This window comes from Oreochromis aureus, linkage group 16 (assembly GCF_013358895.1).
Source record: "Oreochromis aureus strain Israel breed Guangdong linkage group 16, ZZ_aureus, whole genome shotgun sequence".
Classification (NCBI taxonomy): domain Eukaryota; kingdom Metazoa; phylum Chordata; class Actinopteri; order Cichliformes; family Cichlidae; genus Oreochromis; species Oreochromis aureus.
The window spans coordinates 9523191-9549723 of NC_052957.1; the positions used below are offsets into that span (position 1 = coordinate 9523191).

Genomic DNA, 26533 nt, shown 5'->3' on the forward strand with positions numbered 1-26533 from the left:
TTTGTGTTTCAATATCAAGAAACTAATTTGCTTCAGATAATGGAAATTATTTATTCCAGATAGAGTAGTGTAATGCAGAGTAATGAGCCGTGGTGTTCATGGCACATTAGAAAAGGTGAGAAATGAGTCAAACCTTGTAAAACAAATGCAGCTTTTAACATAAAGAATAAAGCAAAGAGCTGGAGGAACATAAAGGGAAGGTCAAGACTCGCGAGAAAACTTGACCAGCAGTCTGTCGCAGCTCCCCATCTGAATATTCCCACGTAACATTGAAGGCAGGAGAACCTGATCCCGTTGATGAGACGGAGAATCCTTCAGCACCTGCTGAAAACACTGGGATCACTTTTCAGCCGCTGCTGTCTCATGCTGACAGGCTGACATGTGAGGTGGAAACACTGATTGTAGTGTGTCTGTTGCAAAAAAACAAGGAAAGAAAGAGTACTGAGGAACTGTCTCTTTAATAGTTGAGTAATACATAAATTTATGTATTTATGTATATAAAGAGCTTCAGATCACTGAGATTCACTACTGGAGAGTTTCTGTTTTTTTTTTCGTTCTGGGTGACTGAATATGTTACATGTAAAGACTTGTGGATAACAGATCATCAGAGTGGACTGATTCATCTGGCGTTACGAACATGAACAGCAATTTATCAGGACTAATGATCAGCCGGTCAGCAGCACAGTCAGGACTAATGTCACTTGTTTTTGCCCCCTGAGGCACCGGTATCTTACAGCAAATGGAAAAAAAACAGACAGACAGTATGACCCTAATAACACGATGTTACTGGAAGGTCTTGTGATTCCTAATGGTGATAACCTGACTTTGTGGTTTGTAGACTGTTACAGTTATAGTAAAGTTTGAGAAAAATATGAGAGTTTAAGATGCAGATGTAATTGTTTGTTTCTCCCCTCCCCTCCAAACTTTCTCTGGTTGGTTTGGAGGCGTTTTATAGCAGGGTTCCTGGGGGAATGTGCCAAGTGTGGTTTAAAAGAGGGGGGACATTTGGGAGCTGTTTAACAATGTGTTGATCTGACATCAGGTTCATTCTCTTAACATTAATAGTTTTCCACTCTTAACTTATTACGTTTGAGAGGAGCTGCTCTCTATAAGCAGGAGTCTGAGAGTGCCTCGTCCTGAGAGTCGGTGTGTCAGACGGTGTTTGTGAGCAGTCACTGGCTGAACGATGGAGAGTCCTTTCCTGAGTTTACTTTTTTTTGGTTTTCATTTTTAATTTGAAGACTTTCCTTGGTAGCTAGCTTCATTCTTAGCTTTTCCTCTTAGCTTTTTTCCAAACACATCAGAGGGATGTACCACGAAGCAAGTTCAGTATTATGCTGTTAGCTGTTAGCTAGTTCAACAAAACCTAAACATCAGATGATCAGAGATAAGTCAGCTCTCTCTGTTAGCTGTTTTTGCTTCAGCCTCTTCAGCCTTCACAAAATGAACTGACTGAGTGCTGCCAACTTAATTCAAAGACATTATCAGAGGTGCACGTCACAGAAATCACTGCGCATTAGAGCTCTGAAACTTCAAACTTGTAAAATTTCAAGGTTGTGCTCAGGATTGGAACTGCCCCGCAAATCAAGTTTGCATCCAGATCAAAGGGAAATTTTACTGTCTGCATATTCTTGGTGACAAACATCCCACAAATAGACTCACAGACTCAAAGTGTGAAAAGAGCTTTGGCAAAAGGAAAGGAAAAGGGGACAGGAAGCTTGTAGTGTCTGCTGTGACACACAGATGTATCCGCAGTCAGTTTTTTGGTGTCCTCCAAACACACAAGAGTCAGTATTAAACTCAACACCTCACTCATCTGTTTTTTAAAGATGTTTTTCCAAAGGTCAGGTCAGGTCCCATTTGCCTCTGCCCTCTTGGTGTGTCCTCAGTTCCTGTCTTAGCATCTGAGTCTTAGCCCCTCCCTACCAGAGAGAGCAGAGGAGGCAATGAAGAGACACACGGAGAGGAATCAAGGCACTTGGTGTTAAAAAAAAGAGATGTCTGTCCTTCAGGGCCTCTTTTAAATACGGTGTATGACACATCTGTGTCAGAAATAGATTTATGATCCCAGGTTTAACAGTGGAAATGACGTGGTTTATATCCAGGGGCAATTTTAATAAAGTAACATGGCACAACACGCCATATAGAAATATCATCACAGATGCTGTGCAAGGCAGAGAGTACGATCACACATTGATCAGCAGATGATCAATTACAGCTCCTGGTGCTCCCAGCCAGTCTCCCATTCAGGCACAACCGTGGTCCAAACAGCACTTCCTATCTGACCGGTCTGTTTAGATCTGATGTCTTTAGCATTGACAGGCATCATTTGGTGTGCTCCTTCCTGCTAACACCATCTGTGGTTGTTTTTTCTCAGGTATGGCCCTCCTAAACTCATGGGACACTCAGCTGTCACCTATAAAGATTCAATGCTCCTTTTCGGTGGAGGCGAGACCCAGGACTCTCCAAAGAACTGCCTGTGGAGATACAGCTTCATCACTCAGACCTGGGTGCAGCTCGCCACACTCCCAGGCTCCAACCCCCCAGACAAGATCCACCACTGCTGCACTGGTCTGGGTCCCAGCTACAAAACCAGTAGCACCAGCAAGAGCTTCTGCTCGGACTCAGGACTCGAGCCCAGGTTACTGGGAGGGAAATTCAAGCCGTTTAAGAACAAATGCTTCCCAGTACCACTCACCTACCCGGAGTCAGATATAGAGCTGGAGACTTTCACTCCAGACAGAGAAGCCAACAGAAGTTCTTCAGAACTGGAGACCAGCAGAGAGGCCTTAATAGAGATAGATGGTCAGCGTATTGGAAGCTGCCTGACATTTGAGAACAAAGCGTTCATGAAACAATGGAGCTGCTCAGAGGAGGAGGTGCTGGAGGGCAAGGATGGAGACATCACTCAGCATCTGCCCGACCTGCTGCTGGTGCTCGGCGGAAAACCTTGTACCAGGACCAGCCCCATCTCCATGTGGCAGGTGACGCTGATTGACTGAATAAACGATTCTGTTCTCTGCGTGAGAAGCATGTTTTAATAGGTGGTACTAGCTTTCTGTGAAAAAGAAAATAACTTGAAATATTTTTATACTTTTGTACAGTTTCAGTGTTTTGAATTTAACATTTTTTGCAACATTCAAGTAAATTGTGGGAAAATGGCATTACAGAAAGCTGTGGTGTTCTGTTTACAGTGAATGTGAAAAAACACAGTATCTGTTCTGTGTATCTGTTCATAGTGTCTGTAAGAACAGGGAAGGTATTGGAATCAGATCTTTAGTGAGCATCAGCTCAGAATTTCACAGTCGGTGCCTCCATATGTGTATGTCTGTGTTCATGTACACAAAGGAACAAAATCTGAGAAAAACAGGGATTCAGCGATCTGATATTTGACTCAGAAAGCTGAATCGGGCTGAGCTCTGTGTTCTGTGTTTTATAAACTAGGCGTCAGCAGTGTGGAGAGGTTAGATGCTGCTTCACTGACAGGTTTTCTTTGATGTTTGCAAACGTTTTTTACTCCCCAGCAACTGAGCCAACTCCACTAAAAGGCTTGGTTTAACACTTTTTTTACACTTGGTTTTACACTTGCAGTAACATGCTGTAGAGCACATCATTAACCTCCTAGGACCTGGCGTCCACATATGTAGACATCACATTTTGGGTTATTTAGACCAAAATACTCAATTGTGCTCTACAGGGGCCTGATATCCACTTACGAGGACGTTATACTGCTACTGTTCTATTGAAATTTCAAATGAATATCTTCATATGTGGCTCTTATTTTTCTTAGAAACAAAAATCAGGTAAAAAAAAAAAAAATCTGGTAATTCTTTGTTTTTACATTCACCGGGTCCCAATCAGCCCAAATATCAAAGAGAAATTAGAAATGCATGCCGTGGAAGAGTTCGGGTCTTAGGAGGTTAATATGATTTGCCTTCTCCGGTGTCTGTCTGCTCCACCCTGTGTTTGAGGAGGTGCATCACAGAGACTGAGAGCAGAGAAAGGAGAAACTAACGTGGCAGTAAATAACTGGAGGAAATACTCCCACACTGAGCTGTGAGGAGGACAAACAAAGCAGGTCATCATTTTATTTATTTTGGTCCTGTAGTTGTTTATTCCTGTATTAATAAAGACAGATTCAGTGCATTTTTATTCTTGGTTGTACTCCCATTGTACACTTCATTAAGTACACCATGCTACCACCAGGGTGGACCTACTTTAGTTAATTGTTCATGGCACAGATTCACCCAAGTTTCTGCAAACATTCCTCAGAGATTTTGTTCCACATTGACATGACAGCATCACACAGTGGCTGTACATTGAACTCATTGTCATCTTCATGATACCAGATATGTGACGCAGCATGTTATCCTGCTGGAAGCAGCCATCAGAAGATGGGTACACTGCGGTCATACAGATAGGCAACAGCTATACTCAGGTATCTAATGAACTGAAAAAGAGCAAAACAGAAATAAATGAAAAATAAGTATTATTTAATTAACATTAAAATAAGTATTTGCAGTGTCAGAAGGCTTTGGAGTGTCTGTACTTACCATTGGTACTTACTGAGGCAGGGACATCTAAAGAGTGAGTCAGCTCTTTGTGTTGTGATGGATTATTTTATTCTTCTGACCTCCTTAAATCTGTCTACGATCAATACCACACATCACATGAGACAGAACAGCTAATCTAAAACTGAACATTATCAAACAATAAAAAATCAACTGTAATGAGCAAACCTGCTGAGCTGAATTGAAACCGTATGAGCAAGAAATACTCATTTAAAATACACAAACTCCCTTCAGGTGGTGCCAACAAAGGTGAACGTGTGTCTGAGTGAGTTAAGAATATTTCTACTTGAGTAAAAGATATGTTTGAAATCGTGTTGCATTTGCTCGTCAGCTGAGCTTCTCCCACAGCTCCTTTTAAAATGACCAAAATGGTTTCATTTATGTTCTCATATTTTTACAGGAATATAGCTTCATGACAGAAATTCTAACCTGTTCTACGATAAGGACATTTATTTAAACAATTCCCATCTGTTACTTCTTACAAAACAACTTCTTTGTTTTAATAAAAGTACAAAAAGTAAACTGTATGTTTGACTGATTTACAGTATGCTTATATTATTTTAACATGACGACTGTGCAATACTTTGATCAACAACATATTGCACTGGAGACCTCATAGTCAGGCTGTTTGTTACCTCCATGCTTTACTTTCAAACTAAATCTGAACATCTGGGCTGCAGATGTGGAAGATCGGCAAGATTTTTCGCAGACACAGAAAATATTTAGATCCCTCAAATATCTGAAGAGTGTCAAAGTCATAACAAATTCTCTAAAAGGATTAATTTTTTTTCAATTAAAAAGTATTGCAAAAGTACATAGAAATATCACCTAAAGGTCACCTAAAGGTCAGTGAGGAATATTAGTGAGTTGTAAAATAATAGTGCGCTGAGTGCGTCCTTATGCCAGGACATAACCTTAACAAAAACAAAAAGGAAATTCTGATAAAACTTCGAAACACTGAACCTGCCCGCTGATCGGCTCCTCTTACTGACCACACAGCTGTGACCGTTTGGAAATGTTTTCACGTGCTCAAAAATTTGAACACAGTCCAGCCTGACAATCTTCCAAATCTGAAGCGCAATCAATGAATGCTTTCACCTAACAGTAATGTCAGCTACACTACACAAGAGGGCGTCACAGCTCCACAGACTCCATCAACGAGCTCCAGGAGATGAACTGTTTACCTATGTCTGTTTTCACTTCTGACTAAAAATCCCTTTAAACTCACAGATGGGTTTGATTTCATCAAATTAGGTCTGTTTTTAAAAAGAACTTTGTCGTTTACATCAGATTTTCATGACCGGCTCAATCCCCTTTAAACAGCTATGAATTCATGAAGTTTTTATTACATTAGATGCAAATATTGTCACTGAGGGGCTCCTGTACCTTCATTGTAGCTGATGGAGTTTGTACGATGCTGCTGTTGTGTCCTGTACGCTGTCTGTGCTTTATTTTTTGAGTAATGTGTAACACTTTAATGTAACTGCCTCAGAGTTACTGGATGTCTAAAAAGATCTCTATATGACCATTGGCGCTTTATTGCACTGAACTTTTATGACTTTCTAAATTTAAACATGTTTCATGGCTGACCCTCTTTTTCCCCAGAAATCCTGTTAGAAATGCCAAGGCTTCAAATATTTTTCTTAATCCACTTCTGTAAATTGTCCCTGTAAAGTGCAACAAATCCTCATGTTTGGGGTTTGCTAAAACCCACTCTTTAAAAATGAAAAGTTACATATTTTTGAAAAATATCTGTGGACTTCAGGCTGAGTTTACCAAAAAAAGGGGAAGTCAGAATGTAAACCTCAGAAACTTTGGATTTCCACTTGATTTTACCGAAAAGTTCAGTGAATTTGAACACTGGGTCTGCCTAGAATCTCAGCATTAATAAAATGCTAAATAGAGTTCATGTTGACCTTTATTGATCCAACTTTTATTTTCTCTCTGATTAGGTAAGTACATCTGTTCTGGGATTACTCTGGCTTTGTGTGGGTACACCTGTAGGAGAGTAACTTAATCAGCTATTATGCTGCAGGCCAGGCTCCTCTAATCCATCGCCGCCGCTGCTGCTCTTCATTTCTTTTGACCTATTGACCTACATTGCTGCTCCACACATGACACACAGACGCTTCTGAAAACTACAACAGGCACTCTTACTGGGACTTAGAGGCTGCACAGTCTAATCTGACTGCTGTGCAACATACTGGCCCTCATTTAGAGCAGCAGGTGCCTTTTCCTTTGGGGATTGTAGATCTAAAGACCCGATGAAAGGAATCCTACACTGATGTTTTCTTCTTATGTAGTTAAATTTGAGAGGTTATTATAGATTACCAAAAGAGTGAAGTATAAAATATCAAGTGTTGTAAGTATTATGACATCCCTTTACAACTGGATTATTACATTTAATCATTGCATTTAAAAAAAACTATTGATGCTTTATTGTGTTACAGATTACATTTTTTAAAATCCAGTTTACATATTTTTTTTATGCATTCAGAATTAAAAGCTAAAATTTCAGATGTGATATTCAGACTCTTAGTTTTTTCAAAGCCTGTTTGCCAGCAGTTACATTTTGGACATCTTGGTTGAGTGTGTACAGACTCTTGGATTTGGGAAGTTTCTCCCACTCTTCCTAGAAGATCATCTCAAGCTTGGTTGGGCTGGATGGGGAGTCTCCTGTCCCTGGTGCTGGAGAAATCGCTATTGAACATCTAACCTTCAAACTGTGGATATGCTTGGCTGAAATCACCCTAGCAACCATATCTACTAGTTGAGGAATGCCTCCACAGCATGATGCTGCCTCCACCATGCATCACTGCAACGGTGGGCGTATCAAGTAAAGAGCAGGGCCTGGTGTTTTTCCTGGAGTTCTGCCAGTGGGTATAGTTTTTCTTGCATCAGACATGGCAATATGTTTCCTTGTGTGTTGCTCATGGACTGTACAGCCGCTGTGATGTCACTCATTGGTTTCAGTCTCTATGCTCCGAAGTATCCGCCATGTTTTGTTGGAGTAGAATTCCACATATTTTGAGGCCGAGGCTCCAGAAAGATCACAGACTGTATGGAAACATCACACAGATTAGTGTGATGCTCAGTAACATGCAATTGAAATTCTAGAGAATCACTCATTTAAACTGAAGTATAAACTTTTAGGATGGTAGGTATTCTGGATGATGGCCCAGAGGACACCCTAGTTTGCTATTGAGGCTGCAGATGACTAGATGACTAGAACTATTCTACATACATGCATTGACAGCTGTAGGCCCAAACAGGCATTTCGGTAATACTTAAACTCACTTGACTTTCATTGGTCACTGGTACACCGGCAGCAGGAAGTCATACTTACTAAGTCCACTTTTCTCCTGGAAATACTCAAAGGAAGGCCAGAGGAGAAGATAACTCAACTATGGATTTTATCACAGAACTCCCCAGAGAGCTCCTTGTCCTGTATTTACTGGGAATTGTGGGATAGTCCTAAATTTAGGAGTGTCTCTTTCTGTTTGTGTATAGCAGCAGTGTGTAATGAGGTCTTTCTGTCGGTAGAGGGCGCTGTTTGTCTGCTAATTTGTGTGGTTACCAGCCCTGCGATCTCCTCATTTAAGTTCCTGATTTTATTTATGGTTCCATCCACCTCTTTTTAAAGGTTGCAGTGAAATATATATTCAATCTTTAATGAATCTGATTAAAATTATTATTTTTTTCTATAGCTCACAAACACAACTGAATTAATTAAAGATACTGAAAATGGTTCTGTATGGGCTATAATCTGTGTGAAGTTCGGATCCTGTGTGAAAACACAAGTTTGATGCTTTAAATCTAAAAGGTTTAAAAATCTTCAAAAAGTAATAATTAAAATGACTAATTTCGGGGGTCTGACAGTGTGCGCTACCTCCGCTAAAGGGGCCGTTATAAAACTTCCTACATTCGGATATCAGGTGATCACCCACACTGAAGGCTATGCGTCAAATATTGCCAAGACCTGAGGGAGAAAAAAAATTATGCAACCGCTCCGGGGCCTCCGTGTTACCATAATAAAAACCATGTCCCACAGTCGTGTATCTTTAGACGTAGTAATAATCCCTTGCGCGCTGTTGGTGGAAATCCCCACGTGGTGTACGAATTCCTGTATAAAAACTTTGGGTGTGCGGAGCCCCTGTTGTCGTGATTGCAAAGAGAGGAAAGGGTCTCACTGAGCATTATCTTGCAGGACGCACGGGAGCTTGCCACCCTAACCCGCGCACGGCGCACACACAAAAAGACTCGGGACTCACGGAGCGCTCGCGTTCTGCTGGAAGCTGCGGGACAGGAGTCTCTGCAGGCTGCTTGAATGGAGAGGAGCCGCCTGTACGGGGTTTTATTCACACTTGTGCTCTTTTGTTTTGGCAGATTACGCGTCTGAACGCAGCGTGGTTTGACAGAAGCGCATCAACAATCAGAACTGTCGTGCGCGCCTCTCGATTACAGAGATGAACTTTTATTTTGTTGCTGGATAACGAGCTGAAGGCACAATGACTGGAATCGTTTAGTCTCCTGGAATACAAACACATGCTCAGTGGATTTATTCACTGGATGATTTCTCCCGGAACTTTAGTCAATGAAAAGTCGCTTAAATCTCGGTGTGCATTTTTAAAAGATTCACCATTTCTTTCGTAGCGTTTGGACTGTAGAATAAACTTTAAAATGAGCTTTTATAGTGTGGCACTGTCTTGTTTAGTTGCGTGCGTGCTGTGCGTGCGCTGCAGCTCGGTGACCGGGACAGAGACTCAAAGCTCACCCCAGGAGTCGTGCGCGTCCTGCGGCTTCAGGGCGCCGGATCAGTCGGAGCTCATGAACATCGATTTCCTGGAGGCGGTAAAGAGGCACATACTGAACCGGCTACAGATGAGAGAGAGACCCAACATCACCCATCCCATCCCGAAGGCTGCGATGGTGACGGCACTGAGGAGACTGCACGCCGGCAAAGTACGAGAGGACGGCCGGGTGGAGATCCCCAGCTTCGACGGGCAGGCTGCCTTCAACAACGAGGTTCAGGCGGAGACATCTGAGATCATCAGCTTCGCAGAATCAGGTACTAATCAATAATTCACTGCACATGTCTAAATCGACCCTTGCCTGAACTCTTTCACCCTTTGAGTCTGTGTAACAGGCAGCATGGCACCAGGTGAGTTAATAACTGACAATTCTTAGCAGGTGAATTTATATATATATATATATTTTTATTTTTAAGCGGCAGAGGCAGCCACAACAAACAGCCATAAACCAGCCATAAACACGGAATCTGGTGCAGCCGTCATTTTTTCATCATCTTATTACGTCACACTGGCTGCTGATTTAAATCCTCCTGTTCTGGAAATCCAAAAGAAATGAAACCAAAGACAGAGTCCTTAAATTACCCCCCTGTGTTGTCTAGGGGATAAAAAAAGCACCTCTGAATCCAGTTTCATCTCAAAGCTGAGCTCACACTCAATACTCCAATGTATAAAGCCCTCTTTTAAATACGGACAAAGTCCCTCAATTGGCCATTTATCCCTTCCTCTAAGAATGTGTATCTAACTAATTCTCAGAAGTCTAAAGAGAAACACACACACACCCTCCTGTGCGCGCACACACCCTGACACACAGCCTCAAACACACACAAACACACACACACACACACACACAACAAAATCATCGACAGAATCTAATAATTGTCACTTGGTGCTGTGAGTACCACGTCTCCAGCACAAACTGTTAGTTTAAGAGAAAGGAAACATAAAATTAAACTCACAAAAATAAGATGCTTTGTACACACACACACACACACACACACACACACACACACACACACACACACAGGTTTCCCATTGGCTCTGCAGCTACAATTAGCCTGAATGGACTGTGAGCTCTTGCCTTCCAATGGGAATGATCTGAGCGCCCTCATGACAAGGCAACAAAGGCCAGGCAATTATTATAAGAGCTCTGTGTGTTCACATCATGTCAACATGGAGAAGAAAAACAGCAGCGAAAACAAAAGAAATTGCTCAGAATAATGTATGAGACATCTGAGTCCGTGCTGGGTTGGATGAGGTGATGGGACTGTTGGTGCTGGTAGTCTGTCTGTGTGTGTGCCCATATTGCAGCGTTGCAAAGCTTTAAAGGTTCGCTGGGCTCCTTTGCTGCTGCTTCTTCTTCTACTTCTGTGTTTTTCCTCGCTCTATTCTTCCTCACACCTTTGAGCCTTTGTGTTGCATTGTACCATGGAGCTGGCTCGGGTCCCTGCTCCCTAGACCCCGTCTGCCTCCCGGCCAGCTGGCTCGAGCCCCCCCAGATTGGATGCTGCCAGCCGGGGCACGGCTCAGAGGCGAGGTCTCCAGAATGCTCTGAAGCCAGGGGAGTTTGTCCCCCCCCAAAGATGAGGAAGCCTGAATTGTTGTTTTAGAACAAGGCGAGATGGGGGGTGAAGTTGGCATCTGTTTAGCCAACAGAGAGCCAGTAAATGGATGCTGATAGGTGTTTGTGTACTTTGTTTTTCCGTGGGGTCAGCTTGTGTTAGCGCAGGGTTAACCGCGGTGCCTTATCTCCGGTAGCACAGAGGAACAGAGTCTGCCAAGTGGCCCCGGGCAGGTGAGGGAGGGGATGCCAATCTCTCTTCTCCCCTGACATGCTCCCGTGGGCCCTCACTGAGGGATTCGGTGTCCCGTATCCACAGGAGCGAAGCGGGGAACACGGGCAGAGAAGAAGGGAGGGCAAGAGAGAAAGCGCTGGATGGAGAAGTTCACATGGGCGCTTCTCGATTGCTCGCTGCCGCTGCTTGGACCCAGTGAACTTGTGACAAGTGGTCCAAAACTCAGAATTAAGACTTCATTATGGGAGGTCATTAAGTAGTTCCTCCACAGGATCAGGTTGGCAGGTTTACTGCAGGACACTGCTCTTTCATGAGGAGCTGTCAGTCATGGCACTCCTGGACCTGCTCCAGCCATTTTCCACATTCACTCAGCGGGGTGTGTTTCAGTCAGTGGGATCGGCTGCTACTGTATAGCTCCTATAAATGATTTATGCACAGTGATTAAAAATTCCTCTGTGGTAAAGCTTTAACAGCAGCAGGTCCAGCACATTTGTGGCTTTAACCTCTGGTCAAGAGTCCAGAGTCTCACATCCACGCCTCCTCGGTCTGTGTGGAATTCCTTGAGAGCTGAGGCCTGAGGGGTGGCGGCCATATGTCACGTTAGAGCCACGCCGTGTGGTCTTGTCGACAGCATCTTTGAGTAATGAGCTCTGAAGCTTTCTATCTACCTGCCTCCTTGCCTGCCTCCATCCACAGCCTCTTCCCTGGCTCGGCAGCGCAGGTGGAGACACGCTGAAACAGCCCACCCAGGTGTCCTGCCTGCTGATAATCACTAACAACGTTTTTCCACTGTGGGGTCAGGCGAGGCGTGTCCAGGCCAGCTCCAAGCTGCTTGTAACACAGCATGAAAAGAACAGTTCATTCCTCCTAAAGAACCTCAGCTGAAATAAGTCATGCGGTGTTCAGATGTATGCTCTTACAGCACGAGGATCTATATGGTCCATGACGCTGAAGGAGTGATTGTTAGTGCTCCACTCAGAGAATCATATATATGCCACCTGTCTACAGGTGGAAGCTACATTAGATGCTGTGGTTTCAGGCTTATTTCAGCACTTGAAAAACCTTTCATATCAAGCAGAAGTCCATTCATGCCTTTGTAGCGGCAGATTAAACCTGCCAGTTGTCGTGACATTGCAGATTTTCCTGTGGATTTTAACCTTTTACCATCCACAAGGTCACAGGGCAACCACTTAGGGTTAGGGCTTGTTGGCATTTCAGCTACTTCAGAAACTAGAAGACCTGACCTTTCAGATCAGCTCTCTCAAAATACTTTTTTTTTTTTTTCAGATTTTCTGTGACTTTTTTTTCCATCTCACTATGCAAATAAGTGAAACTTCCATCTAAATGAGTGCATGTAACCATAACCCAGGTAGCTGTTAAAAGCAGGGCTGGGTATGGAAAAAAAGTCATATCAAGATAATTTTTTTCATATCAGTTGAAATCGATCTATATCTTGATATAAAACAAATCACTATTTATGTGAATCCTAAAGGTTTCTGTTCACTCCAAAGTGTAGCTATGAGGCTATTATATAAAATATAATAGATATTAATACATATTAATTAATAGATATTAAATGTTTATGATCAGGGAACCGGATAACAAGGATCCGCTGCTTAAATCCAACATTTTCCACTCTGCTTGCTGCCGTAATGTCTTGCAATGTAATGCATTCGTGATGTCACTGTGTCATGCTCTTTGGCTTTTGCTGTAAAAGCATGTTATATAGAGAAAGAGTCCTGATTTGTATAAAGTCTTGGATTGTGTGTGCATTGTGAAGGTAAAATGTCAGCTGTGCACTGATGCCCCTGCTTCAGATTGTATAAACGATTCATGGTGTTGCCTGCTTTTGTGGGAACAGTTTGTGGCGCATGCTGCTCTGCTTCTTGGTCAGATTTGAAATGGCCAACATATCTTCACACACCACCGATAATCCTCGGACGTTCTAGTGTCTGTGTCGGTGATGCTGTTTTTGTTAACGTTTGTCATTTTCTCTTTCATGTCACTCACACTCCTGTCATACTGCTGTGTACGGCTAGAGTAGCTCAAAGATTAGCTGCTTTTTATCAATTTTATTTTAACCATATCTCAGATTTTGATTAAGGAAACGTTATTATCATTATTAATCATTATTTTTATCATTTTCTTACCCAGCCCTAGTTAAGAAGTTAAAAAAAAAATAGGACTGTTGTGCTCAGAAAATCGGTTTATTTATGATTTTATGCATCAGTTTTATTACATAGTGTTTCTCCATTTGAAGCAGAACGTCACCATTTAATGAATTAAACGCGACCTAACTGACAGAAAACCATTGATAATTTAGTACTTAACCATGGTTATCTCAGTTGTGAAGATTCACTTTCCTTATTGGCGAATCTTGGGAAAATGTCTTAGATTGTGATTTGATCATATCACTCTGGGAGATTTGATAAACCAATTAAAGGCGGATTCATGAGTAATGAAATTAAAGCTTAGTCACAGCCTTACTGCAGATCCTGAGCAGCTACAGTATAAAAGCAGCTCAGTGATATCCAGCGTGTAAAAATTCCTCAAACTGTTTTGGCAAAAGATTTCAAATGTGACCTCTGAATACTCCTAAACCTAAACCCCTCTGTGCATACTTTTCCCAATTTGTCCCTAGCCCCGTTTACATCCTAACCTTTAATCCCATCTCTTTCCCTGTCCCATTGTTTAGTTGTTCTTTAATCATACTACCATATGGTTTGTACATGTAATTAAGTTATTTATTCAATAAAAAAAAACTGTAACAATACTTGCATAACATTTTTATTTTATTTTTTATTTTATAACATATTATTTTCAAATGTTCTCTGAAGTTTTGTCAGTTAAGGGGTAAAAAAAAAAATAACGATTGTAACTCAAACACACCAAAAAGCTATTTACGTTTTCCCCAGAAGAGTCTCTCTAAGGTCTCATTATTCCTCTGTAAAACATAGGGTTAGGGTTATCACCAATGATGACTTGGTTAACCATCATCAGTGATGACCCCAACCCTAACCCTAATTCTGACCCCGGCAATCAAATTATTTATTTATTTTCTTTGCAACTGGTTCAAATATAATTCCAAATTACACACACTGAAGAATAGTCATGCTTTGTTTTTTCCAATTTTTTTTTTTTTATAAAAGCACATTTTTACCTTTCTCCAACATGTGGGGTTTGGGTTACCACCTATATTGCACTTGCACTTCGGAAGGTGAATACATTAGACACAAGTCAAATGAACCAAAAGAATGCTGTCTGACAGGAAAATAAGAATACAGTGTTAGGGTTATGTTAGTGGGTTAGGGTTTACCATAGGTATTATGTTGGTGGGTTATGGTTTAGGTTTGCTTCCCAATATTAGCAATGACTTGATCTCGAAGGGTTAACTACACCTGAATTTCATCTCTTTGGGGAATAGGTTGGCCTGGAATCAAAATGGGACATGATCATACAGACGTCTGAGCTCTGTCAGCTTTATTTTGCAGCCTGTCACTGTGCAATGCCCGTCTCTCTCTGAGCTCAGAGCTGTCAAGGCACGTACGGTGATGACTGAGGCGAGGTTAGTTACTTGTAGCCCTGAGGGGTCTTTGCAGGAGCTGCTCTTCAGCTGATTCCTTCACGGTGCTGGCTTTGCGTCGATTTGAGCATGTACTCGTTGTGCACCGTCATATTTTAGCCACAGGCTGATGTGTGGAGAGTTGCTTACCGTGGGGGTGGGTGGGTTTGTGTGAGCTACCAGCTGACGTACTAGAGAGTGGAGAGCTGGTCTGAACAGGCCCGTGTGAAGGTAAAGCTGCACTTTAATGGAGGAAAAGGCACCGGGTGCTTTAAAGAGGAGGCCCGTCTTTGGTGGCCACCTGTTGACACTGACACACACTAATCAGTCGGCAAACAAAGTAATTTAGCTGCTTTCAAAGCGCTGCATGAGCACATTGTGGCAAATCTCCTGAAACAGAAACCTTTCTAGTTACCTCAGGGTAATTTGGAAGACAACATTGGGCTTTAAAAAAAAAAAAAGTTGTGCCAGAGAGAGCCCAGCGCCACCTTTAGACACCCAGGATCTCTTCATTGTGCTGCTGTAGAAAGTGGCCAGTGTCATGTAAATGGCTTTTATTTTTGCCTCATCATGCTTTTTGCTGGAACGCCACGCGTTTCAATGGCGGGCTGCAGCGCGGCGCTCTCCCACTGCCTCACACGGGGCTTTGTGCTGTCACTCTCAGGGTGCTCCCGCTGGAAGGAGGTGCAAAGGGGTAGCATAGGGTGGGAGGCGGGGCTCGGGTTGGGCATGAACAGCGAACTCAGTGAACCCCCCGCAGGCCTTGGCCATGTCCGCCACCCTCCCAACTTTTCCACTTCTATCCTTCCTCCTTCCCTTCATCTTCCTCCTCCCTTTTCCTTCTCTCACTCTTTTCTTTTTGGCCCTGTCACTTACAAAAATGGACCTAAAGCCAACTGGGCCTGATCCCAGAACTGGCCTGTTACCGCTGGCCTATCAGGAGCTACCACAGAGGTCACCTGATGCAGTCATTGAGAGTTAACAGAGAAAACAAGGGGAAAACAGATCTGTGGAAACAAAGCTGTGCCCTTCTCAGGGGCTTTCTCTGTTTGTGTGTTTGTGTGAGCGTAGAAAACAGTGTATAGGTCGGTAACCTTTCTCCTTGAGCCACAGAACTGCGCTCGGTTTAAGCACAACAAAGACCTCCCAGCCTCATGTCATGGTTTTCAACAACCCATGCTCAGTTGTCGAGAAGATGATTAAGCTGTCACATGTCCGCCTATCTCTCTTGGATCAGATGTGATATCACGTTACTGAAATACAGTCATGTGATAACTGCTGAAGCATTTTCATAAGCACTGAGCAAACTGAAAACAATATAATGCTGCTGAAAGGTCCTCAGCTTTGGATCCTATGATTTGAGTCAGACATTTATTTTTGTTTTTCCACACTAAACTGACTAAAAGAGACTGTCATCTACCTTATTAAAAATTCTACCTCTGTGTAATAAATTCTTCTGTTTATTCTCTTGCTAACAGATGAACAAACACCCTCCAAATCCAACCTGTACTTCCTCATCTCCAACGAGGGAAACCAGAACCTGTACGTGTCCCAGGCCAACATGTGGCTGTATTTCCGTATGCTTCCAGGAGGTCCTCAGAAGGGCATCAGGAGGAAAGTGACGGTCAAGATCCACTACCAGGAGGCCACAGCTGTCAGCGGCACGGAAGGAAGCCCAGGAGGTGGAGGCGGCGGAGGGGGAACAGGTCGCTGGGCTCTGGTGGAGAAGCGGGTGGATCTGAAGCGCAGCGGCTGGCATACGTTCCCGCTATCTGAGGCGGTGCGGGCAGTGTTTGGGAAGGGCAGCCGGAGACAGGACCTGGAGATCCATTGTGAGGACTGTGAGACAGCTGGCGTGGCTCCTGTTCTGGTGGATCCCGGCGACCCATCCCACCGGCCCTTCCTGGTGGTGCGTGCACGACAGCTGGATGGAAAGCACCGCATTAGAAAGCGGGGGCTTGACTGTGATGGCACCAGCGGGGGCTTGTGTTGTCGGCAACAGTTCTACATAGACTTCCGGCTTATTGGCTGGAACGACTGGATCATTGCACCAGCTGGTTATTACGGTAACTACTGTGAGGGCAGCTGTCCGGCCTACATGGCAGGCGTGCCGGGCTCAGCTTCATCCTTCCACACTGCGGTAGTTAATCAGTACCGCATGCGGGGGATGAGCCCGGGCTCAGTAAACTCCTGCTGTATCCCCACCAAGCTCAGTACTATGTCCTTGCTCTACTTTGACGATGAATACAACATCATCAAGAGGGACGTGCCCAATATGATCGTGGACGAGTGTGGATGCGCCTGAGTCCACACTGGCCCGTCATTATCTGGACTGTCAGGAAGGCCTTTTGTACAAACAGGATGTTATTGTACGGTACACATATATATCTATACCTACTGTATGTGCAAGCAACACACACTGGTACCATCTAGCAAAAGCAAGTATCACTGTTGTGTCCATGTGTGTTTGCACATGTCAGCGCAGGCGTGTGTATTTATCAGACTGAGCGACACGCTTGCCGCCCGCATTCTGCCCATTCGTTGGTCAGCGGCGGCACGAGAAGGGAACGCTTATCACCAAATGATACTTTTCTCTAGTTTGCCATTTCTAGTTAAAAAATAATGGCCTGTCATCTCCTTGTAAATGAAGATTTAAAAAACAAACAAACAAGCGCTTAAGGAAAGTGACATGATTGGCTTCACTGCCCACACGCCCCCTGCCCTGCTCTTCCAACCCTCTGAAATACTCTGAGCACATAACAGACTTGTGTTTTTACAAAGCACTGACAGTTCATCAGCTTATACAATTCAGAACACCAGCACTTCCCTGCCATGCAGACAGACTCAGTCTGGCTGTCCTCTCTGGTGGAGTTAAACTGGCAGCGCTTAATGCCTTGCAGGATTACAGCCTTCACAGCAGCGCAGCGGCAGAACAAAGTCCTCCACTGAGTCCCCACCGCCACCTCTGCAGCCGCCACTGCTGGCGTTATTGTGGCCGTCACTCTTGTGTTGACAGAGAGAGAACTGCTTTCTCCTTCCCCCTGAGACTCAGCAGAAGCCAGTCTGCAGACTTGGAGACTCTAGTTTTGGCCCAGTGGGTCACCACAGTGCAATGCAGCACTTGCAGAAACTGAAATGCACACCCTGAATAGCACTTGTATAAATAAATGCCTTCCAAGGGGTACTGAGTGTCCTGTCCTATCGCTGAATAAGTGCCACATGAGCTATGCAATGTATAGTAACCTATACCCATACTCAACATGCTCTATTAGACTGAATCCTCTCTCCCGCTCTTTCTCTTCTTCTTCTTCTTCTTTCTCTCTCTTCAGTCCTCAACTCTTTATCAATACTTGAAATGTAATCTTTCGCTTCCTTTCCAAAGCGAATGATTGTTGTGACGTTTGCACTGAAAAGTTGCGGATTTAGCGAAACAAAAACTGCCATTGAAAAGTTATTTTTATAGAAGTAAATTTGAATTTTGTTTCAGATGTATTTTAACTAATTAATGGAACCAAAGAGGCCACGATTTTAGTTGTAGTGCTCGGATGGCAAGGCCACCGAGTCACTGTGTACAATACCGTTTGTGATCATTTGTAAAAGGCCTACCACCGTATCAGGGTACGACATTTAATTCTCCTGTCTTAGCTCTATTTTCATTCTCTGTTTTGTACAATAAGCAACATTTCATTTTTCATCTTTAATTCTATTTTTTGTTCCAGTTTTCTATTTAATAAGAAAAGCTATTTTTAGTTCCTGTCTAAGAAACATTTAGTCCAGTAAATGTCATCTGTACAGTTTATGTAAAATAAAATGTTTTCTTAAATATTTTGTAACTTTAACTTCCTTTCTGCATCATGTTTTTAGTGTGACTGTTTTTGCCTAATGACAACACTCATAATATATTTTATTATTATTATTATTATTATTATTATTATTATTATTATTATTATTATTATTATTATTATTATTGTTACTATTGTTGCTGTTGTTGTTGCTGTTGCTGTTATTGCTGTTAAATCTGCTAAGGAGCATTGGGACCAGTCATAAGATAAAATTCAAAAATAAAGTCAAAATGTCACGAAACAAAGTTGAAATGATGAGAATAGAGTCAAAATAGTAATTTTGATTTGATGGACCAGATGGGTTTTTTTTCCCTCCACATTCCAACTTTATTCTGAAAATTCAAAGTAATAAAAGAAAAACTCCTGTAGAAAAAATTCTTCACCTAAAAGTTTCGTGTGTGTGTGGCCCCCTAACAGGCTTCACTGTTGGTGGTAACGGGTGGCCGTAGCCCCCCTCTGGCTCCACCCCTGGGTGAAAGTGTTGGGTTTGTACTTGAATCTTTTCTGTGCTTTAGGCTGATATCCACCTAAACAAAAGGGTGAGGCTGAAGTTGCAAGAAAAACATGAGCACATTTCAATCTTTGTCTCCACTGGTTAAAACATAAAACATTTCTCTGCTGTCGCCTGCCAGGATCAAGTGTCTCTCATAAGCTGGAGCTGTAGAACAGTAATTACAAGCATGATTAACAGCTTCAGTGGCATCCACAGCGAGTGCCAGTGCACAAACCTTCAAATACCTGCCCGATTCCTCATTGGCTGCAGAGTCTGTTGCCGTGCTTGTTTGTCATCTGTCTGCACGGCGTGTTGTTTTAGTTTAGGATACTTGTGCACATGCTCATACAGGCTGTTACATCAGACCTCTTTCCCTCTGCATCACAATGTTTCTGTTTCTCAGTGTAGGTCTGCAGTTGCTACAATGTGTCAACACTTTATGCATCAGCACAAGGCTTGCCCGCCTGAATGTCTGTCTGTCTGTGCCAACACCTACCAACGGCAAGATTTCAAGTAATGTTTCTGCAGAGCCTCCATCACAACACATCACATGTCCCTGTTAAAACATCAGCCAGATAATTGCTCTAAATGTGTCTATTAGGACCTGCCAGGAAGCGCAATGAGATTTGTTTACCTGCAGGGCAAATAGCACGTTAGGGAGGGATCAGTGTAAATAACTTTTTTACCTGGAACACCGCGTAGGAGTGAGAATAACCTCGATGAGCAAGAGAACGTTTCTCTATAAAGACAAATTATGAAAACAAATCGGTGTTATGGTCTATGACTGACAGGTGAAGAAGAGAAATGATCTGTCACAGAGGTTTTTTTTGTTTAATACTTCTTGGAGGAACCTGACAGCGTGTGCAGAGAGCAGGGAGGTGCGTAGCTGTCTTGTCATGCTTTCCAGTGCATGCCAAAATCTCCACAGCTGGAATGTTAACGACGCCGAGCTGAAGCTGCAGGCCATTAAAGCAGAGCTGCATTCTGGGCCACACACTCGCTCGCTTAAAATCACATTACAGGTGCGTATTTTGTAGGCTTTTGGCATCGATTATCATTGGAGCTGTACGCACTTTCCCAAAGGCACCTTTAAACAAACATGCACATACACAAGTGCAGCCTCTCCAACCCCGAGCTATCAGCTTAAACAAATATTGTCCTCCTTGCCCTCCCACATCTAAAACCGTCACAGGTTGAGGTCATGACAGCTGCCAAGTTGACAGGGTCAGCTGGTTTATCGCCGCAATAGCAGCGCTCATTCTTCCAAATCAGCCCTGGCCGCATTCACTAATGAATTTATGACTATTCATCGCCCGGGGCCAGGCATTCCTCTGCTTGTGTTTGTCTCCGTGGTCTGGAAGAATGCACTACATGTGTTGATGGGGATGTACTGATCGCCCACGTACCCTCTACAAAGGGATTGTTGGATGGTAAGTAAGGTTTTATACCCACCATCTCAACCCTCCACCAAATAGGTGGAGGGTTAGGATGGCTTTAATCTCCATTAGAGGTGATAGAATCCTGACCTTTTTTTCCACCCTCAAGATATTGTCTAGAGGGACTTTTATTCTAAGGATGTATGCCATTGAATCTAAGACAGGAGGCTCATTCTGCCTCTGTTTACCTCACCCTACAACCCAAAGTGACATTTTGACCTCTGGAGCAACATGGACTGTGCTCCTTGGGAGCTCCTTCTCACAGGAGGATTACGGCAGCCGTGGAAAGGCTTTGCAACTTGAAAGCATATTTGTGATCACTAATGAGCCCAAAAACTTCATTAATCCAGATATTCCAGCCTCAGTTTCTTTTTCTTTTCTACTTTTTGTCACTCTGTTGGGTTAATCAAAATTATGTAATCAGTTTACTGTGCCAAAGGTGATACTGGGAACGACCAGTATGGAAGTGCTGGTTAGGATTTAAGTTGACTGACAGGAGCACCAACTCTGACTTTTGGTTTTACAAATGGAAAACAGCATTAACACTGCTTCTAAGTGTTGTTACCAGATCAGTGATTATATTTTCTCTCTGACTTTCTCTCTTCTGGCTGCTGCTGAGCAGGAGGTGAAGAGGTCAACGCGGCACAGGGCGTGTATTTTTGTGAGTCCACAATGTCATAATGTCAGGGTTGTTTCTTAGCAGATCACTAGAACAACTGAAGCCTTGTCACCAACTCTCCGCCTGCCCCCCAAACTGTCTCGCTGTCAGCCCCTAAACCTTCTCACCTTCTCACCCCACCTTCCACCATCCCGACCTCCTGACTCCCAGAGTACTGAAGGCAAACTCAGGGGCAACAAAGCCCTCATTTGTTGTTGTCTGTGTTGCCCACCTTTATGATAGAATGGATGGCTATGTGAGACTAAAGGGTACAGTCTTAGATTCTGCTACGTTTCCTTTCAGCATAAATTTGTAATAATCTGCAACACAACCTGAAAGACAACCCCACGAGTAATTTGCAAAAGCAGATTAATATGACCATAGATTGTAGGAAAAGCTAGAAGCAGAGAGCGTGGTCTTTGTGTTTTGGAGCCAGAAATGTATTTCGATGAGAGCATGAAGTACTGCACACAGACACAGTAACATCCAAATAAAATCCTAAAATTTCACCCACCAAAACTGGACCTCAGACTTCTCTGCAGTTCAGCTAGTATAACTGACCACACAGCAACCATATTCTTGGTGAGATAATTTACAAAAAATGCTCCAAAGGGCTCCAGCAACACAAACACAGTCCAGAGGTCCAGTTTAGGCACTCCGACTAGCTGAGGTGAAGCCTAGCAGACAGCTAACAGCTACAGGTGCCTGCTTGCCATCTACCTGTCAGTCAAAGAGGCCACACCTCTAATTTTCCAAATGTTAAGCCTTGAAGGTACAACAAGTCATTTTTTAACAAAAAAAAGAAAAAGAAAAGCATGCTCTCAAATATACATTTATTAGTATGCAATTATGTCTTCCACCAAACTGATCCATGAATCCATTAAAAATACACAGGATATGATCAGAGGAGGTGTCCCCTTCAGCAAAGAAGCAAAAACAAGAGGAAAATGATAATATGACTGGCATCTGGATAAAAATCTCCCTCCTCCTCTTCATCACAAACCTCATCTCCTAAGTTGTTCTCCTAAGTTAGGTCTCTAATACGCAAAAACATGCATAAACATGCGTATTCATTCCCAAGGTTGTCACAAGTACTTACTGTCAGCAGATTAAACAGGTGACACTCATATTTTAAGACAGCTGACAACAAGCCAGCCAAACAGCCACAACAGCTGGTTATAAGCTAATATTATGGCAGCTAATGTTAGGCCTAGTAGTCCTAAAAATCACACTTTCCCTCTGATAACCAGTTCAATTATTCTCTCACGTTGTATGACAGTTTATTCAAGTGTCCAAGTTCAACAATGTTAGAGCCATATCAAAGGAAGATTTCCCTACACCGGCTAACAGCAGCTAACAGCAGCCAAAATCATTGTCACTGGGCAGAAGTAAGCATAACTGACTCATCAACTCATATTGGACTCCTTTCACAAAGTTTTAGTCTCTTCCAGAGGAAATAGATTTAGACACCAGTTAGACTAACAGCCTGCACTCACTTCAGAGCAATGGTGCCCAGAGCTGATTGTCCTACAGCAGCCTCTCAGCTAGGATTATGCACTTCAATTAGCAGGAGTAAGAAAACAGAATTCAGTTGACAACCTGCAATCTACTGACATCTAACATTAAACGGATCAGTTTTAGTAAGAATGACAGAGATAAAGGGGATGACAAAGAGGAAGAGACTGGGATGGATGGAAAAAACTTTGGACACTTGTGTTTGTTTCGACTTGATAGCATATCTGTGACCTTTAGTGATCCGCTTAGGGCTGCTGCCTCTCCCCATTTCAGTCCACCAACTTAAAAAGTTTGGGAGTGGAGAGTCAATAGCAATGCAGCCAGTCAGTCCATGTCAACCAGGGACCAATAGAGCTTGTGTTCAGCATAAAAACAAAAAACAAACAAGCAATCAAGAAAGAACAAGCCACCTTGATTGTAGTCTAGGTTAAACCAAAACAGAAAGACAAACCTAGAATAACATAAAAAATAAACCAGTGTGGCTTCAAACAAATGTCGGTTAAGATAAGGGGTGTAAACAGTGGTGGTTAGGGGTAATGTTCGGGTCATGACTGAGACCTCACAGGGTTAACGTGCACCCCTTTTGAAAGAATTTTTGCCTAAATGAACCAACAAGATAGTGTTTAACGGGAAAACTAGGAAGTGCAAAATATTTCTATTTGACATGTAACATCTAGTTTCTGAAAATTCAGTAGGCGGATGAGCTGAAACTGGACATATCCAAGTGGCTTAGATTTTGTATGCATGTTTATATTAGTAGGATTATTTAAACCTTCTAAGTGTATTCATTATAAATCAAATAAAACCATTTACGTTAATAATAGATCCATACCAATTTTCTTTAAGTTAAATAACCTTTTGGTTGTCTTAGATATTTTGTATATATTTGTATGTTTTTAATACAGTTTTGTTTTTTTCACCCTCCTTTGATCAGCTGATGGGTTACTGTTAAGTCATGGTAATAGATAATTGCTGTAACAAATCATAATAATTATGTAATTACATGATAATTATCTCATTGTTCACTGCTGTACGTTTCCAAGTTCCTGAAGTTCACGCTAGAATAAACTGCCTGAAATGTGTTTGGTGTGAACACATCATGTGGCTCAATAACCAGCTCCCCCACCCTTAGTCTCCATCTATCCATGTCCTCCTCTTCTGCTCCTCATTATTCATGCCTTTGGACATCTTCCTGTCCTTTGTCCCCTGGATTTGTTGGCCAGTTAAATTTAGCTCTCTGATGGTATTTTAGACCGATGAAGGATGCTTTTTAAAACCTTTAAAAGGGAAAGGAATCCGTGTGACTAATGTCACATGCACTCCTGGGAGTTAAATGTAGAATCAGTATATAAACAGTCTGGCTTTTGTTTCCAAGAAGCATAGTTTCAGTCCACATTTCAGTGACGTAGTGTTGTGATAGGCTGATAGGCAGGCAGTGATGCTGAACTCACTCACAGAAGGAAACAATTGTACTCATTTTTAACTAACACTGAATAAGGAAAAATATATACAAGGGAAATCTATGATAATTTATCTGTAACACTACTTCCTTGTGCACCTTTTAGTAGATGTGAGTGTGTGTCAGAGGGGAAATTCCAGCCAAGGGGATGTAAGGTGTGGCTACGGATCATCTCTGACCACTTAAAAGCGAGGCCATCATCAGCGTTCCTGTATGACTCTCAGCCCCAGCTGCATTTCTCTCTGAGGGCTCATTATTCTGGCAGGTGCCCTATTGTCCCAACTTTGCGGGCCTTTTCATGAGCATACCAAAAACACAACACCAAAATATGCAGGGGGGAGGAGGACGTGAGGGTGAGAGTGGAGGGGGTGGTGGCCTGAGTCAAAGTCAAGAAGACTCAAAAAAGTATGACATCAAAAGCAGAGAAGAGAGGACCCTTTGTTGAGAGAGAGAACGCCTACCTGAGCTGTTTGGATGTTTGGTGGGATGTGGTGATGGTGGCCATTAGAAAGGAAAAAAGGTAGAGTCAGTGATGTAAGGATTATCAAATGAGCTGCTGGAGTTGATGTAGCAGGGGTCAACTAGTTTAAGGCATCCTGTATCTTTTTATTAAGTTTGATTCATCAACCATCTCCCAAATCCTCCTTCAAAAGTTAAAAGAAAAGAATCACAGACGCTCCACTTAAACACCAAGGTCCAAATTCTTTCAGTTCTTTTAGCTTGCCTGTTCTCCAAGGTGTTACAATGAAGTTTAAAAATAGAGGATTTACAAGGTTTAGCTGGGATAGAAGTAAGCACAAAGTTAGGTCCCATTAAAACGGACCTACATATGGGTCAGCGACTAGTTGCTGGAAGTTGTTAACATGAAATTGGTCACCAATAGGCATACGGTAGTTCACTAAATACTAGTGAAACAGTGAATACCGCAATGTAAACGCAGTATGCTTTCCTTCAAAGTAAAAGCTGAACTTTCTGAAATGTGTTGGTTGCAGCAGTAAGGCAAAACTTCATTTCCAGTTTGCTGCTTACTTCTAGCACATTGTGAGTGTTAACAAATAAGTCGGCATCTTTTATACGAACTACTGACACCTGTGGGAACCTGCTCGTTGCAGAACAATCACAAGGTTTTTGCTGCAGCACAGTCTTTGCAAACAATTTCACCTGGCAAGAGTCAGTAAGTACTGATCAGTCGCAGCAACAGAGCGTTAGTGAAGCCAGGGCAGTCAGTGTTTCACGATGGTGACCAGCTACAGAGAGATTTGCTCAGGCTAATATAAAGAGAGAAGGTTTTGGGTTACTGTACACTTGAAAAAGACCTTTGAAAGAAATAATAGCATAGACTTTTTCTGGACTTTTAAAACTTGTGGCAATTGGGCGCAAGCAAACAGGTTTAACTTATTGAGTCATCAAGAAGACAACATTTCCCAGTAATGAGACTCACTTGAAACCTTAACAGGAGCTGAAGTTGTGAAATGAACTATTTTTTGGATATGTTGAACAGAGGAAGTTTCATACTGAAAAAAAAACCTACTTTTTTTTTTTTTAGATTAAACATTTCTACCTTGAATTTGTCATGAACCTTCTTCTCTTCTCCACCTTTTATAGTCTTTACAGGAATTGGTCCTGTCATGTGGTGAGGAGAACACAAAGTTGTGTGAAATATGTATCTGTTTGTTTGGCTTTTTTTTTTTTTTTTTTTTTTACCATTGGAGGCTTTGCCTCGATTCACTCCATTCTGATATTTTGCAGTGAACCATGGCTAAAAGAGCTGGCAGGAGAGTTCCTGCTGCAAAGTATTTCTCAGCAATCTCATTTGAGATGATCTGTCAGAGATAAAGGAAACATGAAATATTATAAATATTAGCCACAGGGAAATATTGCCCATATATTGATCCACATTGAACAAGATTATTAATCAATAAATAAAATTACTCTTATTCACAGAGGAACCTGTGGCATATTTAAAGGTCCAGTTCACCCACACAACCCCCCAACTATGCCTAACGTCACCTTGTATGTGACAAGCAATGTACCCGGGGCTTTAGGGTCAGTGTTCAGCTGGCCTCAAATTAACTGTGTTTTGTTTTCTTTCTGACGCTGCATTGTCACTGGTTTATGGTTGGATAGATGTCAAGGCACTAACATCTCCTGCTGTGTGTCAGAGATTGTGTGTCTTTGTATGACCTCATGGGAAAGTCCTTTTAGCGTGGAAGAAATACAACAAAGGATGTGTTGACAGATGTTTCAATAATAGAAAAACAACTGATGCTTGTGTTTTATTTCCTTAACTGTGTTTGTGTGTTTGTACACCAAAGAGACATTGTATCACACATATGTGAAAACATTCTGGAAACCAGACTTGCAGATTATTGATATTTCATCTAATTTAGAAC

General features: G+C 42.5%; 2 protein-coding genes across 3 annotated transcripts in view; both read left to right on the plus strand.

Moving 5' to 3' along the window:
- Nucleotides 1-4152, plus strand: part of si:dkey-3d4.3 (leucine-zipper-like transcriptional regulator 1 homolog) — a 16034-nt gene extending 11882 nt beyond the window's left edge. For both annotated transcript variants that reach the window (XM_031732993.2, XM_031732994.2), the window contains exon 8: nucleotides 2378-4152. In XM_031732993.2, the coding sequence (XP_031588853.1) occupies nucleotides 2378-3002 (625 nt within the window). In that variant the 3' untranslated portion in view covers nucleotides 3003-4152. The remainder of the gene's footprint in view (nucleotides 1-2377) is intronic.
- Nucleotides 4153-8739: 4587 nt separating this feature from the next.
- inhbb (inhibin subunit beta B) lies at nucleotides 8740-18872 on the plus strand. The gene is made up of 2 exons (XM_031732992.2): nucleotides 8740-9639; nucleotides 16216-18872. Exons 1-2 carry the CDS (start codon nucleotides 9252-9254, stop codon nucleotides 17040-17042), a joined length of 1215 nt encoding a protein of 404 aa, XP_031588852.1. The 5' UTR covers nucleotides 8740-9251; the 3' UTR covers nucleotides 17043-18872.
- The last annotated feature ends 7661 nt before the right edge of the window (nucleotides 18873-26533 follow it).

What these genes read in the sequence shown, in the direction of transcription:
- inhbb (XM_031732992.2), top strand. Translation starts at nt 9,252, where the DNA reads ATGAGCTTTTATAGTGTGGCACTGTCTTGTTTAGTTGCGTGCGTGCTG. An exon ending in CATCAGCTTCGCAGAATCAG is followed by an intron (nt 9,640 to 16,215) that starts GTACTAATCAAT and finishes TCTTGCTAACAG; the next exon opens with ATGAACAAACACCCTCCAAA.